Genomic DNA, 17,827 nt, shown 5'->3' with positions numbered 1-17,827 from the left:
TGGGTCGTGTCAGCATCGTGATCTCATCGGAGCATAATTTAGCACATGCATCGGATCAACCAACAGTCTACCTTGCGGGCGTGTGCAGGTATGACTCCACATCAACAAAAAATGACGGTGTGTTCGTACGATAGATGCAGCAACCTGGACTGCAGACTTGTCAAGCTTGCATAAATACTAGAGCAAAACAGACAGCGGCTTGCAGCGAACCACCTGCAGAGCGCACCTTCTATCACGTCACACAAGCCAGTTATCACAAAACGCATCGAATCAAATGATGTTGGAGACCAAATTCTGCATGGATCTCCCGGGCTCCTAGCAATCAGCTCGTCTAGACAGCCAACAGGAGACAGCGCAAGTGAGCTTCACGGCTGTATTCAACGCCAAGTGACCGAGAAGCAAGCGCCCAGCCAGCCAATCTCATAATGCCATTTCCGCCTTTGTGTGGCTGTTATCTGGCTGGATGGGCTGAATTAGCCTGCATATGCTGGGAACGAACGATTCGTATCATGTTCGCTTCGAATAAACCTTCGTTCTCTTAGATTTGTATACCTCGCTCGTCTGAAGACGTGGGTATAGCCTGGACCAGTGGGGGTGTTAGAATAGAAAATGAACAACCAATATGAGTTTGCACCTCACAGATAGTCATGGGCGGTCGTCCCAGATAAAAGACTGGAGAGGAACCCAACTGCTGTATCTCATGAATGACCTGCAATTCAGATGCCCTAGCAAGTTTGGTCAGAAAGCGGACCCAGCTCGACGATGTCCAATTAACCAAATCTATGGATACATAAAGCAATGTACGTGTGAAACAGTATCAACACGATGTCGGTCTTGCTCTTGCGCAAAGTCGTGCCCTTTACACTATTTCCCCATTCACGATGCCGCTGGCGGAGCGGGATGTTGTTCCATTTCGGCCCCGTGCTCTAGGGCTGGATGCGCCGGTCGGTCCGGCTCGCCGTCCGGGCAAAATTGACTCTTCGGCTATGAGGCAGGCTGCATGATTTGGGTTTCAAGGGCCTTTAACGCTGGGGAATCGGGATTGGGAGTCCATGACAGCCGCAGGCCCACGCATTGAAGGAATTAACCCTCACCTGTCGACCCTTTTCCTTCAGTCAGTAATAAACACCTTCAGTAATTGACGGTAAGCCACGTTGAATATCAAAGCCAGCGAGAGTGAGGTGGAAGCTGATACACCTGATCCTTGTCCATTGTTCTTGAGCACTGTGCAAGGTCACGATATTTGGGCTGTACGGTTACTTTGCATGCACGAATACATTCGTCCTTAGCCAGGGGCGCCTCTATTGCATATCCTTCCGGACGTGTCAAAGATAGGAGGAGTCTGGCAGGGCTGGGAGACCCAGTACGGCCCTTTTCAAAAGCTCCCTTCAATCTGGAAAGTGGAGGACGGGGGCAATGGGCATATCCGTATCCATAGACAAGTGGCAGGATTGACGCCCAAACACCCACCCAAAACGTGCAAACTCTATATGTAGCATCCTGGCCGGAACTCGTCACATGAGCAATGACACCTGCGTGTCGCTCTGCGGAGACCGTTTCTCGAATGCAACGAGGAAACTCGTTGTTTGTCCCCGTTGCATTCGGTGCGGCCTCGACGTTGCGGCCCCCCTAGCAGAGTAGGCAGGATCAGCATATTGGACAGGGTGCTCTGAGCGGGTCGAACGGGGGGTTTGAGTCACATCAGCAATATCCAGGACCCTCCTGACAGCTGCAAGACATCAATTCAGGGCAGTCAAGGCCCCTAAAGCGGTTTTTGATGACCGGGGGAAACGGAGGCCATGGCGGTTCAGCGACGAAGAGCAGTGGGCGAGGCCTCGGGGATGAGGGGTTCTATGAAGCAGAATTAGTTACGCTTGGGCGTTGGAGATGGAAAGTGAATGAGGTTGAGCGGGAGTCTCCGACTGTCGAGCGGTCGAGCCCCGGTGGATTGCTGTCAGTTGGAGCCCACTCGTATCGGCTGCCCTGGCGTGCCTGGATCAGATTTGGGTGAGTACCGCGTAGGCTTGCAAAAGTTCCGGCTGTGCTATACTCAATTGGACCCGTAAAGTTTGAGGAGATTTGCTCGCTGGGCAGGGATAAGAAAAGGCTTGCCTGTAGCAGTGTCAAAGCCTTTGATGCTTGGTGATGAATTGAGGCAGAGCAGACCGCCCCTCAATATCTGGCTGGATGGCTGGTTCATTTGGGGCCCAACGTTGGTGCAAGGAAGCCAGGTGCCATTTGTGCATTATGCTGAGATGCATTTTGTGTACTCCGTAGTGCTTCCCCAAGTTGGGGATTTCAACAGGCATTGTACCGCTCTGATACGGATGGTCTATTCACGCATTCAGTCATACGGGCACTCTCTTCTCATCACCGTGAATAGCGTGTTCGGTCTCACCGCCAGCCGGACCCTCCTCCTGGCCGCCTGAGCGTCAACTTGAGAGGCACGCGGCGGTCGTATTGCTCATTTTCCAAGTTCGACACGTCATCTCCCTCACCGACTACCACCAACTTTGCTGCTGGCGGATTGCCGATCTCCATGCCTCAGCTGCTGCTGCGCCAGTCCAAGGGTAGAACATCAACCGCACGCAGTATTGGGGTACTCATGAAGTGGCAGAAGTATAAATGCACAAACGAGACCTTTATCCGCACGTACACATATATGGATACAGGGTAATATTAATAACCTCCAGTTGCCATTGTGGAGCAACGAGACAACAATGCAATGGCCCCTGGCATCCCCGTTTGTTAATTGAACCGTTTCTTCGCTGCCAGTACATAGTCGCCGGAAGAGCCACCGTGCGCTTGTGAGAATCTTAAATCCTCCCGGAGACCGATCCATGTTAGGGGACCATGATTGGCACTTGCCCTGGACTTAAGGGACTAACTGAGTTGAAGTAACCAAAGTACAGATACATAACACTCGGGCGAGCTCCGGTCACGTGTTTCTGTCTGTTGATGGATGTTGTAGGGGCACGTTTGCATAACAGACTCAACAGGGTGGTCGAACTATGGCAACATCTGCGGCGACGGCTCCGTGCCCGCCGCGCTCGGTACCAAGGCCTGCCCGTCTCAAATTTCCGCGGGATGGCCGGGCTACAGCAGACGATTCCCTTTCGAAGAGCTTTGCGTACATGCGGCGTATCGCTCGCCGAAGTTAGGTGACGGAAGATGACAAATGAATGTCGTCCATCTGTGGGTTTGGAACTCGCAGAGCCGCCGTCAAACTGTACGGAGTACCTAGGAAGGACATCTTGGGAGGGTGTGCAGAGCTAGGTTCGTTACTCCTGGGATGGGTGCAGCTCGTTGACGGTCGTACAGGTTCAGCGGGCATGAATGAGCGTGGCCGACATTCCCCTAGTTGACATTCACCCGGATCAGTACACCTCACCTGGCCTGGCTTGTCCAATTTTTGGATGGTTTGGAGCAGCCCGGAATTAGAGGGATGGCTCGGTGAGCAAGCTTTGCCAGTGGAAACCCTCCATGTTCTCATGCTACCCCTCATCAACGATGCTTCGACAAGTCAAATATCTTAGACCGAAGCGCTGCTAATATAGACCCCGGTTCTTCGAAGACTCGGTCGGTCGTAAAGTCCTTCTGAAGAAGGTCGGAATGGCCTTACGTCAACCCCTAAGAAGCCAGAGTCCGGAAACAAGATGAAGCTCAAATTCTTGATTCCGTAACTAGCACCTAGGTATCCCATCCTTTCGCATGTGTCGGCAACTAGGGTACTGTGGCCCCCAATAGAGATGGGGCTCCCGGTACGTTTTGAGTGATAGCTATCCACTGAACGTTTTGTCTGCAACACCGCGCGACGGGGCGTCTCGGGATGTGGATGTCGCTGGCGACATGCGGCTTGTCTGGCTCGTCACTTTGGAAATTTGCAGAAATATCCGTAGGTCGGATAACTAAAACCGCATTGCCCACTAACATTTCGGCAACAGTGGAGACCTGGGGTTCGGAGGCAACAGACCGTTGAGGAAGCTCGGCACGACGACAATATGACGAAGGGTCGATCAGCCAGCTCGGGATCGTTCTTCTCCAGTCAGAATATCTGCGGGGGTTTGTGGGTTTGCGGTCTTGGACGCTTGTACAGACCGACAGAGCCTTGCCATCTAATAAGCGGTCTGCAATGATGGACCATAGAAATCCTGTCTCAAGTTGGCGGCCACCTTGAACCGAACTACATTTCAAATACACAGTGACACAAGTGCTTCAAAGGCCCCGCACCGGTCAATCAAACGAGTGCTGGGAAGAACTTGAGAAGGGGAGGGGTCAAGAGTGAGGATGAGGGCGAGGGGGGAACGAAGTCCAGGGATGCCGATGAGCGAGTGTCCAGTCCAGAAAGCTTGCCCGTCGCAACCTTTTCGGGGGTGGCTTGCTGGTTTGCATTTCGGCCTAGATGGCGCAGCCAAAGTCAATCAGGTGACGGGCGACCACAGGAATCGTTTCAATGGGGAGGATTCCGCGCAAAACCACCAAATGCAGAGCCCGGGACGAGACACGCCGAAACCAGTCGAGGTGCAAAGGACCATCTCACACTCTCTCTCCCTTGGCAGATTGTTATCGCGGCCAGGTCAGAGGAAAGATGCTGTCACGACATGCCACTCAAGATACCACCAGTCTGATGATATCGACTTTGCCCGGCTAATCTTATCATAATTATCTTCAGCAATTAGGCGCATCCGGAGACGCTCTGTTCATCTTTGGGGGGGGGCTTTACCCTTCGAGAAGGTGACAAGAAGGCTGGTGACGGCAGATAAGCAGCCTTCAGATCTACTAGGGGATATGATATGTGACAGGCGCGGAGAGCAAGCAGGCCACCACGGGGAAAGAGGTAGAGAGAGGGGGGCAGATGCGACATTCTCGGCCTGTGAGGGTTACCCCTCGAGCTCTTCATCGGTTGCACACATGGCTAAGTTGCCATAGGCTATGACTGAGGGACAAACTCTTTCCAACGGCCCAAGCATCCAGATGAAGGACGACATCCCTGAAATTTTTGAACGAAACCACTCATCATCCCGAGTCACTGACTTTGCTTGCGTGTTTGCGAGTTGCGACATGTAAGCTTTTCATTTGTTGCGCCTGTATCCGTACCGGTCAATTTCTGACGACAAGATGACAGTCTTACCCCGGCATCTCATCTTACTTTAACTGCCGTTGCGACGTGAATGTGGGATGGGATGGGATGCAACGGCCCTGTCCGTCCAATGGCCATAGCTCCATGCAGCAGCGCATTCTCCGGGAAGGGTGTGAAGAGCTTCAGCAGTCTGGAAGTCAGTTTCCTCAGCTCAACCGGCGGAAACCGAGCATCGAGTACGGGAACACAGCAGGTTTGGGTATCTTGAGTTGCACCCTACCCTCCTCTCAACCCCACGATATCCGGTAGTGCTTGACTGCTACGTGAGCTCGTGTGCTTGGAAAGACACGAATCAGTGTATTCTACCTAAGCTTTCGAAGAAGGTGCCACTAGCTTTTGCCCTACAGATGTGCAATGCACTGTTGATCCGGCGCGAATGCAATCAGAATGCGGCCTCAAGAACTGGCCAACAACCATGAATGTACTTCACACAGTCTTACAATAATGGCAAACACCCCATTTTCGGCCCACCCTTTCTTTCATTCACTCTGGGGGGCCGATGATGCCTCATGACGACCGAGTTGCAGCACCAAAAAAAAAAAAAAAAAAAAGCCGTTTGCTTGCTGCGACGCGCAGCTTCTTTGACACCCGCATGCTGCTTGACAACGGATTTATCCAGCGTAGCCGGCTTGGCGTCGAATCAATCTGCAAACGATGAAGAGGGTGAGAGACTTCTCTGTACGGAGGGAGGAGACAAGATCCACACCTTCACCGGTCACCCAAGTTGAGCAGGTTGCGATATTGATCGCCCGGCGTGGCAGTTAGAACGTGGGCTAGGCTAGATTGCCATGTCTTTGAGTGCCATGTGCTTCACCTCTGCGGGCTACGCCGGACGGCGCCGTTGGGCCAACCGATGAAGCCTTTCATTGCCAATGTCGCTTGGCTGAAGGCCGTTAGAGTGGCCCGAACCGGCGTGTACTGCCAGAAGTTCACAACCCAACTTGACAGAGGTCATCTTGGAAAGGCCGAGTATTTCGTACAGTCCCGAGAGACTAGACTGGAAATCGGGACGAAGCGTGTGTTAGTGTTGATGCCCCATCGTCATGAGTGGGCATACCGAATGTTTCAATGCTCAGGCTCACTCTCACTGTCAGTCTCATGCTCATACTCATAGTGAGCGAGCTCACATGCACACTTTCCTGTACAACATACAGACTCTCACCCCTCACCCCCCTAAACACTTCTTCTCACATATCCCACGCAGACACACGCGCGCGCCTCACATGTACCTCGAATCATTGATGTGCCATGCCGACGCCCAAGACATTTTCGAAAGCCCTGCACCAAACGCCCCGTGGCTCATAAGACAGCTTAACGAGAGCGCCAGAGACAACATATAGTGTCGCACAGAGCCCAACAGGTACGCCAATGAGGGGCCCGTCGTGCCTGATGGGCTCTCGCATTTGCGTCGCAGCGCATCATCAAATGTAGGTATCCTTACATGACGTGTAGCCAGATATATCATTATCGTATCTGTAATGCTTCTGCTCTGCTGTACAATTGCGCTGGACGGTGCCCGACCCATTTTCTCTCATCAGCTGAGCTGCGATACGATGCACGGCATCCCAACTCCCAGCAGCCGCATTTACTTGAATGAGAGGCAGCCCATTGTCCCATGGTCCTGTGTGCCCAACTTGGTCTCTGGCGTGAAATCGCCAATGCCCACTTACACCCCACGACGCAAAACCTCACCTCACACCGTCCATCAATGTCGTTGACGGGGGCCAGCGCGCGGGAGGCACTTCGAAACACCTTCAGATGACCATCTGGTATACCCCGTCGTGCATACTAACTGCCACTAGCCCCCACCCCCCTCCCTCTCCCTTCTTGATCCCACGTTCTCCCACGTCGGGCAGGTCGAGCTGTTCCAAGTTCCGAAGCACCAAAAGACAGCCACCACGCTACTGCTCGAGAAAGGCGTGGTGGCTTGCGGGACCCTAGATGCCCAAATACGTGCCACGAGCCAACCTGGATTCGGTATCTATAGACGGGGAGGGGAGGGCTTCTTTTCTGTGACGGAATGGACAAATCTGAAGGGTCCCACGAAACGTTCTCTCACCCCACGCCAACAACCCCGTCTGATGCCGTGGGAGTCGCTCCTTCGTCCGGGACCCTGGCACTCCCACTCGTTCTACACCTGATCCCTCACCGAGGACGTCTAGTCTGTAATACCGGTCAGTCCAGAGTGGGCGGCATCGGGCCGCAAAGGGATGGCTGACGGCCGTCAGTGTCATGTATCGTTTGCGTGGTGTGTGTGCCATTGATTTCATCACCACCCGCTCAAAAGAAAACTGCCCGCCGCTTGTTTCTTAGCAACCCAAATTCGACCCGTTTGCTCACGGTCAAACGCAAGGCCCGGACAGCGTAACAGAACCCAAAATTGCCCGACATCACCATCTCGCTATCCTGATTCCCCTATCACTTGCCTCATTTCCCACCGGTCCCATTGTTCATAAGCTCGGTCTGCCTTTCTCACGCTTTGCTCGGCACATCTCGTAACACGACGACCAACGAGAGGACGGCGGGCCACTGCAGTGCAGCTTCACCGGTCAATCCTCCTCGCGCGTACATGCCTCCCCTCCCCTTGCACACACATGCAGACGGACAGACACACACACACTCTCTCTCTCAGTCGCTCACTCACACACACCCTCGCTCCTCTCTCTGGTCCCTCCCACACGTTACAGCACTAAGCACATCAAGCACCAACCCTGTGACGTGTGTGTACTTCGTAGTGGTCGAGCTAACCAGAAAAGCCCCTCTCCACTCTTCCCTGTCAAGCCCTGTCGTGTCTCGCCTTGCAATGAATGGTAAATGGCCCATGGAGGTACCTATTAGTCCAGTCCCACTTGAATCATCCCCTCCTAATTAGCACGCTTTATTTCACGAACCATGTAACCCTCGTTGCGTGTACCAAAGCGGTAAAATTTGCCCAGTCAGTGTTGCTCGGTATATGGAGACCCTGTTTTGCTCGAGTTCCTCTCTGGCCCGGGCGTGTTTGGCCGTGTCATCTCATGTTCGAGGATGGATTTCGGAGAGGGACGGCTATGGAGAGTTACTGGGTGGGCTAGATGAAATGGCGTCGGGGGTGGATGTACGTGTGTATACTTGCGAAGGTATGTATGTGTGCAGGGCGGTTGAACGCTGCAGAATGTCGGCTACTGCACGCACTTTGAACCTTTTCCTGCGCTTTCTTCCGTAGTGTGAAATCCCTCGAAAAGTATCACGGAAACCCACATTCTGCGAGGTACGAAGCCGCGCCTTGGGAAGCATTCGGGGCACATGAACACGAGAGACGTGAGCTTTCGCTAAAAGAGGCAAGGGTTTGATGAGGAGTGAACACGCAAGTAGTGTAAAGTAGGTATCTAAGTTTTCTCAAATCTCTTTTTTTTCTGGTATCAGCGCTACTGCGCCGTTTGTGCTGTGCTGCCAAAGTGCATCCATCTGTTTGGTGAAAAATGTGTGACGAGGTATTGGTGGGTATGTAAGTACAGGAAAATTGTTTGCGCTCTCTTCCCTCTACACCATCCGAAATGGTGATGGGTGGAGGGAACTGTAAGAGGCCATAAGCAAAAGTAACTAGAAAAGATGTGTATGCAAACTCCCGTTACCCAGTCCGCCGTGTGGTAGCAGGACAAACGATGAAAAACATGCTGGTGCCTTATCCCAAACTCCAATTCACTTTCCCTTGCTTTCCAATCAGAAACACGCCGAAATCAGGAACATAATGAATCATCGCCGGATGAAAATGCTGCCAAGTGTCTGCGGTTGAAAACCGTTGAGTGCTTTTATCGCAACACGTGTGAGTGAGAGTGAGAGTGAAGTAGGTGTGTGGAGGTGATAAAAGTCGGGAGCCGAGACAAACGCGGGCCACGTCGGCTAATGCACGACCTGACCGACCATGAGCAGACAGAGGAAAGACTGAGCGAGAGATGCCGTGATGGAGGGTAGACGGTCTCGTCTCGTCTTGCTTGACCGGGGAGAGCCGCCGCTAGCCCGGTGCCGTGGTCGGCGTAGGCGCCCGAATAAAGTTGAATAGTCCGCGACGCCGTCTCTTCTTCTGCTTCCCACCCTTGCGGACCCTCCCGTCCAAGTAACCCATGATTCCGCACTTTCTCCGCGTGCTGCTGATCCTCGTGTCCACACAAAGTTGCTGTTGCTGGCTGTGTGTGGCGGTTTGTTTCTCTGTGTTGTTTTCCCGCCTGTTGGTGCCTTTCCTCCTGCTACTCAGAATAATGAAGGAAATTGTTGAAATGCTCGTTTCCGTGTCAGCGCCGTAACTTCCTGTCCGCAATGCTCGAATTCGCAAACGCCGTGAGTGAGATGCAGGTTTGCACCTTGCTGTGTTTTCTTTTTTCCGAAAAAATCTCCCTCTTCCCTCCCCTCTTTCAATGATGATAAAATATTCCTCCTCTTACAGCGTGAGCCATGTAAATGTGTTGCTTGGCTCATCATGTGGGATCAGCATGGTCGAGACCCCTCATCCGTCCCCCTCTTACTGCGTGTGTGCAGCCATCATCCCTCCATCGGTCCCGTCGAAGCCATGCAGACGGGAATTCAAATTGGAGACGGCGTCGGTTTCTTGGTAAAAGGGCCCGTCCGTATGGACAAAATGTCGCGGAAGGCTGCCTTAGCGCGATGCAGCATCGTCGATGTGCCCAAGCCAAGGTTGGTGATGGCCCCGGAGCCAAATACACCGGTACCGTGTAATTGTCGTCTCTCGAACCTGGCCACCGCTCCCTTTGACTAGGGCCATGCTTGGCGTATTGTTTGTGTGGCTATGTGACGCGGCGCTTGCTCGAGGTTGCCAAGTATCAAACAATCGTTGAAGATGAAAAAAAAAAAAAAAAATTGGTATAGGCGATAGCTTTGACGAAATTGTCTTGCACAATCCTTCTCTCATCCCATCTCTTTGGTGTTGTACTTTGTCCCAAAAGGCTGGAGGGACAGAGCCAAAGCGGTCGAGGGAGAATGTGAGATGTGATAGAGAGGACGTGCTGCAGACTGGATCTGCACCCCGGGCGTGGGCCTTTCTGGATCGGAATGTTGTCTAAAAAATGGTGGATGAAGGGAATGATGAAAAAGGGTCTCGTCGGTTTGGTTCGACGATGACCTTATAATCCGACTGGCGTGTTATTGCGTCTGATCATGCTCTCCCACACGATCGGTGCTGAAGGCTTGCATTCGCCTACGATGAGACACATGTTAGCTCCAAAGTCTAGAACGGAAGTGCAGGGTAGTAAAGGCAAAAGAGAAAAGAAAGCTGAGAGAATAACCGCATCAACCGCCACATGGGAGAAGGGTTGCTGCTGCTGCTGTGTCTGTGATCGATGCTTTGGCTTGCTCTATGCTCTCTGGCTCTGAGAGGAGAGGGTGAACAGGGAGACTGGGCGGGCCAAATTTCCTTGCCATACACCCCCATGCCAGTCCCAATTCCAGGTGCTTGGAGTTAGAGTGGAGTTGGAGACACAATCCCATTTCCGTGGCAGCAGACAGACACAGCAGAAGCACGCACCCCTGCCCGGCGTGGATGAATGGGCGATGATCGACTCTCCAAGAGCAAAGGAAGGATAGAGGACGGCGTTGCCGTGGAGAGAGGACATACCACAAACTTCATCGCCCCTATTTTTGATGCACGTCAGTACATTGTCCAAGAGAAGAGTCAGAGAGGAAGGGCGAGGAAGAATGACTCGGTTTCATCCGTCAAGATCTGCAAGAGGGCGCCATGGTGAAGGGAAAAAGAAACGACAGCGGACGTACCTATACTCGAAATGTGTCACGCACGGGGGGCAGCGTCGTTGTGTGCGAGTGTAGACTGGGCACCACCGCGAGACGATCCAGCGGACGTGGCCGCAGTGAAATTCTCTCTGTGAGGCACCAAAATGTTAATCCAAAGTCCTGGCGTAAATAGCAAATATCCATCATCGTCGGGAAGATGCGTTGTTTGTTGGTCGAGACGTACTTGAGTGTAGTTGCACATTGCTGCTGCTTTCTGGGTGTTGTGTTTTTCGTGGGACGTGGTGACCGGAGGTAGATCCGAAGGGACAAGGAAAAAACCCAGGCGGCGGGTATTAGTCGAAATGGGTTGAGTACGGTGTAAACCAGTGGCGGCGGGGATCCGAGTCGTACAGTCAGGGGTGTGTGGTGGCCAGCAGATACGGGCTTTGGCGAGAAAGGTTCAAGAGTTGGTAGACGAAAACAACAAGGAGGGAGAAGTTCTGGTGGGAAAAGATCGATACAGAGCTGGAAATACGGTGAAGCCGTCGTCAAAGTCGAGAAAAGGGTGGGCGCGTTTGTATTTAAAGGTCGGGGCGAAGTATTGTCAAGAGTGTGGATTCGGATGGGGAACAAGGCGAGGAGTGTGAAGAGCGTGTGAGAGAGGTGCTTGGAGGTTCTGTATATAGATGGCCTGGGCGACGACGCTCAGGGAAATCCACGCAAAGAATGTAGCTGGGATTGTCATGCAAGGTCAGGGCCATACAAGTACCGCTACGTCGGAGGTATATGTAAGGTAAACGAGACGAAGGGGGGTGAGTGGGAGGGCCAGACCAAAGAGACAGACAGACTGAGGGAGAAGGAAGAGGGCAAGGCAAGTGAGAGTATCCGTAGGAAGAGACACAAACACGCTCCCACTGATGTACCTGAGTCCTAGTTAGCCAGCCAGAGCCGGCGGGGGGCAGACCAGACTGACGGGCAGCAAGCATCATGGTCCCAGAACAATGATTGCCCCCTTGGCCCTTGCTCTTTGGCTCCAGAAAGGTTAGAAACCCAGACCGTGGGCCACTGGAACTTGGTGCCATAGAGGTGGCTTGTGAGTGAGTGGGAGAAGAGAATGGACGGACGGATCGGGCAGAAAGATACAATTGATGCGGCAAGCCGAACAGGAAGGGTGCGCGCAGTGTTCAGGCTCTTGCTCGTCGCCATTTGGAGCACAATCCCTCAGGCTCAGGCCCGGTCCGAGGGGGTGTGCCTAGGTTTTTGGGCCGTCCTGGGGGGAGTGTGGTGCCTGAGTCTCCCCTCCTCCTCGTAGGAATAGTACATCTGTATGGATACATACATGGACGCACAGTTCGAGTCGCACACGCTGCCGCTGCACAGCACTGGATATGTTGTCTACGCAGTATCTGTTCGTCAGTCATACGTATGGGGTAGGTAAACTGACCCAAAGCCCAAGCAAGGAACCTACACAGCGAGAGACATGGGCGACTTCCCACCATCCCAGGTACGCATACCAGACCGGCGCCGCGCAGTCCCTACGTAACGATCCCTGGTTCCTCGACTCTTGTGGCTCCGTTTTCTCATCGGTTGCTCGGCCTGGTCTCGTTTGGTTTGGTGGCCAAAGGTCTTCCCTCCGCGCCAGTGTGCGTACGTGCTGCTTTGCAATCTTTGCCCTCATGCCGCCAGCCATTGATGCTCTCAGCGTCATGGTTTGTGGGAAAAGTAAAAGGGGACGGAAAACCCACTGGATGGACCCGTGCTATTCTACTGGTGGCTGGCCGGGCACCACGGGTAGCCAAACAAACCATAACGACGCTTGAGTTGGCTTTCCACGCCAGACGTACATGGCTTGCCATAGGGCAGTTTTGCCCCAAATTGGCTCTCGAGACTAATTGGCGCCAGGGGTGATCCTTCTTCACGGACGGCAACACGACCAGAGATAGCGAAACAGGCACCGGCTCGTCCCCAAAAACTACGTTGCCCTCCTCGAGCTTCTATTCGGCGAAGGCGCAAGATTTGAGGAGGAGGGCCACGCAAAACGGGGAATGTACTGGGGGCGATGGAGGACCAGCGAGCCAGAAGACAGCTGTTGAGCTGCTTGAAGTGTGCACTTTGGACGGTTGGTGATCCTTGGCCACCATCAAAGTAGCTGACGCTAAACACCAAGCCATACCAGAAGTAGGAGGGTAGAGAAAGAGAGTTTTCTCACAGTGAGTAAACTAACCATCTTGGGAGATTTGGTCGGGATGTTGCACGCTAGTGCGTCTTCACAGCTCTTCTCTCTCGACAAGGTGCCTTGCCTGGCGATGGGCTGGCTGTTGCCTCTCTACGGAGTGCGGATACGCTCTTTCTCTGTCGTCTCCTTGACCAGGTCTCTCTTCACCAATTACGAATCAGAAATAGGTCCCCAGACACATGACTTTCGAGCTCCCGGCAGGGATTATGGAAGCAAGAGAACGTGCGCTTCTCACTGCGTGCCATCAGTGACCAAGGCCCGGAAACCGTGGGACATCCACCGGGGACCCTCCCCCTTGTGCAAGGGGTCTGGGTGTGAGTCGTCACTGGACGTGGTAGAGCTGAGAAACGAGACGATCAAGGGGTGCGGAGGAGGGCAAGAACGCGTTCACTCAGAGACGAAAGCCAGATTGAAATGTAACTGAGGGGGGCAACAATGCAGCTTCCCTGATCTTATTCTCGTCACCTGGGCTGGGAACTTTAGGACCTTCGATGCTACAGAGCCGGACAGGGGCAATGACGAGACCCAAAGGTTAAGGGTACGGTCCTCTTGTGCATGGCCCTAGAGTCCGGTACATTGTACATTTGACAAGACAACTCCCCGCACTCGCGTCGAGGACGTGAAAGAAGGAGGCAGTTCTGACAGAGAAAGAGAAAGCGATGCAGCACAGCAAGGGTAGATGCAGAACGCAATGCTGGCGCAGCCGCGCGGTGCCGACGCAGGGCTTGGCTTCACGCACGAACGGTACTGACAAGAACGGTTCGACAGTCGACGTCGAGCAACGGGCAGTTCAGACATATTCCCTGGCGGAATCCGTACGGATAGGTGCCGGAGGTGGTGTAATGCGCTACTCGAGTCAAGGCAGCGTTTCCCACGTCTAATGAGACTCTGGAGTCTATCCGTAGAGCCCAGTCCTCTCTGCAACGGGCATCATGGCTGCAGTGTGACAGCTGAACGCTTTCCGAGAACGACTTAGTGACTCTGGGGCAGGCATTCAAGCTAGTTGCCTCACTTTCACCACGATGAGATGAGAGAGAGAGAAGTTCATTTAAGGATTTCAGTTGCAAAACAGACGTTGTTCTTGGCTTGGCTGAGGTCAAGAAATATTCCGCAAAATGTAACAAGAAGCGCGGGAACTCGAAAGTATCTGCCCAGACCACCCAGTCTCTGGATCTCGCACCGTCGCATGCAATGGGCATATACCGGGGTTCAAACTTATGCATGTCTTTGTGCGTCCGCAGTTCTGGCAGGGCCTGGGGGGCATAAGTACATCCCCATCCACATTATGCCTCGGCAGTCCACACGTCCAAGGCTCGAGGGCGTGCGGCGTGCCAGCCTACCAGGCCATGTCAGGTCACTTTTTCTCATGTATTCATTTATTTCATTTCTTCAACCAGATCGATGGGCGAGAGTTTGGGACACAGCCCATCGGTCTGCACGTGGCCCAGCCCCTGTCTTGCGGAGATCATTCAGAAATCGTTTGTCAAGGCGAAACGACGGAGAGGCGCATCCCAATGCCATTTCGTACCATATTACTCGCCCTGACCAGCCAGCACTCAAAGCAGTCTGCAGTGACTGTACATCAAGTGCGTGAGCCTTGTCTTTTCCCGAGCTCCAGCTACCTCTCAAGGTGCCGACGCTAGTGAGAACCTGGATCTTCCGATGCAGAGGCCATCATTTCCGACGAGATTGATAAGGTCACCGCTTCTTTTATGTGACTGCACTGACGACATCTTCCTAGCAAATATGTGCTGTTTTCTTTGGTTTAATATCGTATCCATCTTTTCGTCTCCGTTTTCCCCATCCAGGGTCTTTTGAGAGCCAGCGGTCAGTAGTTACAACTCGCAACTTGCAGCTGTTCGCGTGGCGTCGTCCACCCACTTCATGCCCATATTAGAGAACTTCTAGTTGATGAAGTGGCTCTACGTGGCTCTCCACTGCGGACATGGACTCCCCGCTAGGCGTTCCCAGACGGGTTGACTATCGTCCCATTCTCGGGGACGTTTCAAATTCGCCTTGTCTTTGTGTGTGTGTGTGTGTGCTCGTCTTCGCTCCGCAGCCTCCGCAAGCTGGCGTTTTCCCGACGGGGCTATCCTTTCACCACGTGGAAAATGTCATTCGATTCAACGGGGGAGCCACTGGTCGACGGTTTCTCCCCTTCCACTACTCATCAACCGGCGCAGCCCTTTCCGTCAGCCCCGGCCGCTTGCCGCCCGGCCCCGTCACCGGTAGTATCGCGGATGGATGGTAGCGCCTCGTGTTTAGCAAGGAGCTCGCCCGTTCAAACCCGTTGAGAACGTGATGGGTGTTCCCTTTCGCCAGACCGATGAAGATAGTTTGACGTCTGACCCACCACCGGTCAACAAGTTGAATGAAGGCAAAGGGGGGAACGACCAGTCGTTCTCTTTACATCCCACAGCAACCTAATTATCGCTTGGCCCTTCGAGTTCGTCTCGAGAAGTCTCGACTCTTGATAGATTTGCGGGAGAGTGATGCACTTGACTCATCATACCTGTCACCGGTTGATGCCGGCCTTGCTGAAGGCATCCATCCGTACGGGATAACAATTTGGGAGGGAAGCAATATTAGGTGACTATTTTGCCCATGTTCCATCCACCCTGGACCGGATCGACCGTGCGCTGCCTGCCAAATGCTGCAATGGAAATCTCCAACGATCCAAACCACCACCCCCTTCCCCTTCCTTCACCCTTACCCTCACTCATCCCCCTCGCAAAGCTTGAGCCCGCAGCAAGTTAACCTCATTATGCTTTTTGACTTTTTCGGCGATCTCGCCGATGCCGCAAAGAAGACGACAGCACGACGTCAGTTTGCCTGCCCCGAGAGCAAAAGAGCCATGTTAGCCAAGTGTCGGCAAGAGCTCAATGCTGCGGTCCGGGTCGGGGCCCATGGTTTTCCGCCTGCGTTGCTTCCTCGGGAACGACGATACTTTGGTGTTCTGGTCTTGGCTGGAGATGTACTCCAAGATCAATGACAGAGAGCCGCGGCTCGACATACCTGCTGCGCTGCGTTTCTCCGACGGTGTCTTCTCCGAGCGGATCCGACGTTTCTCTAAGCGCCAAATCCATACCAAGAGTTTTCTATCAGGATCGACAATGGGCAGTGCTTCACGTGAGACGTAGGTCTCAGTATGGCCCGGGTGCGTTTTTCGCTTTGACCTGAGCATGAACTTTGTGCCTCACTGACATGACGATGCCCGCAAACTCATCTCTGCTGCACGTCAACGCTTTGATGTTATGACATATTCGTACCCCCAACGTCGCTTCTTTGTCTTGTAATCGGTAGGCGACAGTCTCGACAGAGGAGGTGAGGCGGGAAAAAGTCAGCTGTTCTCTCGGCATGTCGGACGAATAGCTTCTAGTCGTCGCCCGATGATGAGATCGAATGTTAGTGACTTCAAGCTACGACCGATATGTATGACCGGTGTGCCGTAAACGCCCAGAACCCGATGTCTTGTGTGATAACTTCAGTAAGCTCATATGCGAGGAAACCGTTCTTTTCCATATGTCCGAGCCAACCGGTGAAATTCAAGAAGCCTTCCAGAGTACAAGACCACTAAGCATTCAACGGCTGAGTGAAGATAGCAGGCCCTTGGGCCTATCCCCGGCCCCTGGGCAGTTTAAACTTTCGAGGGGACCAGTGGTGCGGGCGTCTTGCAAATCCTCTTGACCGCAAAGAGGACTCGATGAAGGCCCTACTCCACACCGGTGAAGCTACGTCCAGGGGTTTGTGGCCCGCTAAAGATTGTCACGAGCGTGGCCCTGTCGGGGACGCAGGTTGTGAGATTGACCGCTGGACGAGTCAGGCGAGGGAAGGCCCTTGTCCTGACCTTCTGAAGAACTTGACATCCCAGGCAGAGGTTTCTAGCTCGCTTCTAGCGCGTGGGAGGAGCGGGTTGAAGAACCAAAGACACGAAAGACCTGGTTACCCTACGTTACTGATGTGTAAGGGTAGCAAAATCCTGTCCTTAATCATAATCAAACCCATCCTGTGATGCAGATATCCTGCCGGCATCACACTACTGCACAATAGACAGGGCGGGATAGTCCAAAATAGCCGACGCTGCTATCAAAGTATCGAACCAAACTTTTTGATAATTTTGAAACATGCTCCCACTGGCACGCAGGGAGACATTTTCGCCCTCATACCGCGCTCTGCGATGGCCTCATCGGTGGCCTCCTCCTTTCCTTTCCGATAGCTCGGTGCTGATCCAGCGGTCAACTCCGGGGTGGGACTCGAAGCAGCCGATCATTCGTTCTGCTCACTTTGGGCTGCCGGAGGGCGTAACCGTACAGATTCACCATCATGCTACTATTTTCAAATGGGTTGCGTATGTGACGGTGTGTCCATTCTCTCTGCCTATGGTGCCCTGCCTGAGCGTGGATTTCGCTTGATGAGTAGCGCCGTGGATCACGACCGGCGGTTCCGTCCCTCTGGTGCAGAGTTTTCTCTCTCCTCCTCTCTCAGCTGGCAGCCGGCGATGGCGTCCGTCATCTGGGTCAAGACTCGGAAGTGAGCAGGGAATCAGCGCCATTCGTCATCTCGTCCCTACAGAATACCCATTCAATCCCCCCCTCGTAGAAACTCCACGTCAGGGTCAAATCTCGCCTGCCGCCCCGGCAGCTATATCCAGGGCAGCAAAAAGTCCCAGCAGCCTGGCTCGGCTGGCATATGTGGCTGACGCCAGTACCGTTCTATCCCAGTGCTCCGAGCCG

General features: G+C 53.5%; 8 protein-coding genes across 8 annotated transcripts; 6 read left to right on the top strand and 2 right to left on the bottom strand.

Moving 5' to 3' along the window:
* Window positions 1–538: 538 nt before the first annotated feature.
* On the bottom strand, window positions 539–2,200 carry CLUP02_16051 (uncharacterized protein; the record flags this gene model as incomplete). The annotated part of the gene is made up of 7 exons (XM_049294975.1): window positions 539–725; window positions 805–926; window positions 1,130–1,224; window positions 1,278–1,629; window positions 1,701–1,722; window positions 1,873–1,992; window positions 2,061–2,200. 7 exons carry the CDS (start codon window positions 2,198–2,200, stop codon window positions 539–541), a joined length of 1,038 nt encoding a protein of 345 aa, XP_049152122.1.
* Window positions 2,201–2,255: 55 nt separating this feature from the next.
* On the top strand, window positions 2,256–3,536 carry CLUP02_16050 (uncharacterized protein; the record flags this gene model as incomplete). The annotated part of the gene is made up of 6 exons (XM_049294974.1): window positions 2,256–2,330; window positions 2,384–2,652; window positions 2,715–2,799; window positions 2,972–3,156; window positions 3,215–3,321; window positions 3,382–3,536. The coding sequence occupies 6 exons, from the start codon at window positions 2,256–2,258 to the stop codon at window positions 3,534–3,536; spliced, it is 876 nt and encodes a 291-aa protein (XP_049152121.1).
* Window positions 3,537–4,001: 465 nt separating this feature from the next.
* Window positions 4,002–4,136, top strand: CLUP02_16049 (uncharacterized protein; the record flags this gene model as incomplete). Its single annotated transcript, XM_049294973.1, has 1 exon — window positions 4,002–4,136. The coding sequence occupies one exon, from the start codon at window positions 4,002–4,004 to the stop codon at window positions 4,134–4,136; it is 135 nt and encodes a 44-aa protein (XP_049152120.1).
* Window positions 4,137–4,932: 796 nt separating this feature from the next.
* On the top strand, window positions 4,933–7,954 carry CLUP02_16048 (uncharacterized protein; the record flags this gene model as incomplete). Its single annotated transcript, XM_049294972.1, has 17 exons — window positions 4,933–5,063; window positions 5,126–5,167; window positions 5,221–5,348; window positions 5,409–5,463; window positions 5,527–5,561; window positions 5,717–5,863; window positions 5,923–6,187; window positions 6,255–6,434; window positions 6,481–6,500; window positions 6,593–6,840; window positions 6,943–7,117; window positions 7,177–7,314; window positions 7,369–7,388; window positions 7,454–7,601; window positions 7,656–7,705; window positions 7,773–7,858; window positions 7,897–7,954. The coding sequence occupies 17 exons, from the start codon at window positions 4,933–4,935 to the stop codon at window positions 7,952–7,954; spliced, it is 1,926 nt and encodes a 641-aa protein (XP_049152119.1).
* A 139-nt stretch (window positions 7,955–8,093) lies between these two features.
* Window positions 8,094–8,342, top strand: CLUP02_16047 (uncharacterized protein; the record flags this gene model as incomplete). Its single annotated transcript, XM_049294971.1, has 1 exon — window positions 8,094–8,342. One exon carries the CDS (start codon window positions 8,094–8,096, stop codon window positions 8,340–8,342), a length of 249 nt encoding a protein of 82 aa, XP_049152118.1.
* Window positions 8,343–10,254: 1,912 nt separating this feature from the next.
* CLUP02_16046 (uncharacterized protein) lies at window positions 10,255–11,120 on the bottom strand (the record flags this gene model as incomplete). The annotated part of the gene is made up of 4 exons (XM_049294970.1): window positions 10,255–10,328; window positions 10,656–10,762; window positions 10,901–11,007; window positions 11,103–11,120. The coding sequence occupies 4 exons, from the start codon at window positions 11,118–11,120 to the stop codon at window positions 10,255–10,257; spliced, it is 306 nt and encodes a 101-aa protein (XP_049152117.1).
* Window positions 11,121–12,185: 1,065 nt separating this feature from the next.
* CLUP02_16045 (uncharacterized protein) lies at window positions 12,186–15,345 on the top strand (the record flags this gene model as incomplete). Its single annotated transcript, XM_049294969.1, has 17 exons — window positions 12,186–12,292; window positions 12,363–12,571; window positions 12,654–12,762; window positions 12,802–12,961; window positions 13,026–13,036; window positions 13,119–13,391; window positions 13,456–13,479; window positions 13,536–13,632; window positions 13,687–13,769; window positions 13,798–13,969; window positions 14,045–14,096; window positions 14,167–14,323; window positions 14,392–14,684; window positions 14,742–14,791; window positions 14,836–14,921; window positions 15,012–15,096; window positions 15,154–15,345. 17 exons carry the CDS (start codon window positions 12,186–12,188, stop codon window positions 15,343–15,345), a joined length of 2,160 nt encoding a protein of 719 aa, XP_049152116.1.
* Window positions 15,346–15,744: 399 nt separating this feature from the next.
* On the top strand, window positions 15,745–16,086 carry CLUP02_16044 (uncharacterized protein; the record flags this gene model as incomplete). Its single annotated transcript, XM_049294968.1, has 1 exon — window positions 15,745–16,086. The coding sequence occupies one exon, from the start codon at window positions 15,745–15,747 to the stop codon at window positions 16,084–16,086; it is 342 nt and encodes a 113-aa protein (XP_049152115.1).
* Between the last annotated feature and the right edge of the window lie 1,741 nt (window positions 16,087–17,827).

The sequence above is a fragment of the Colletotrichum lupini genome, chromosome 9, assembly GCF_023278565.1.
Source record: "Colletotrichum lupini chromosome 9, complete sequence".
Lineage (NCBI taxonomy): Eukaryota > Fungi > Ascomycota > Sordariomycetes > Glomerellales > Glomerellaceae > Colletotrichum > Colletotrichum lupini.
This window is presented reverse-complemented; position numbering and strand designations above follow the sequence as displayed.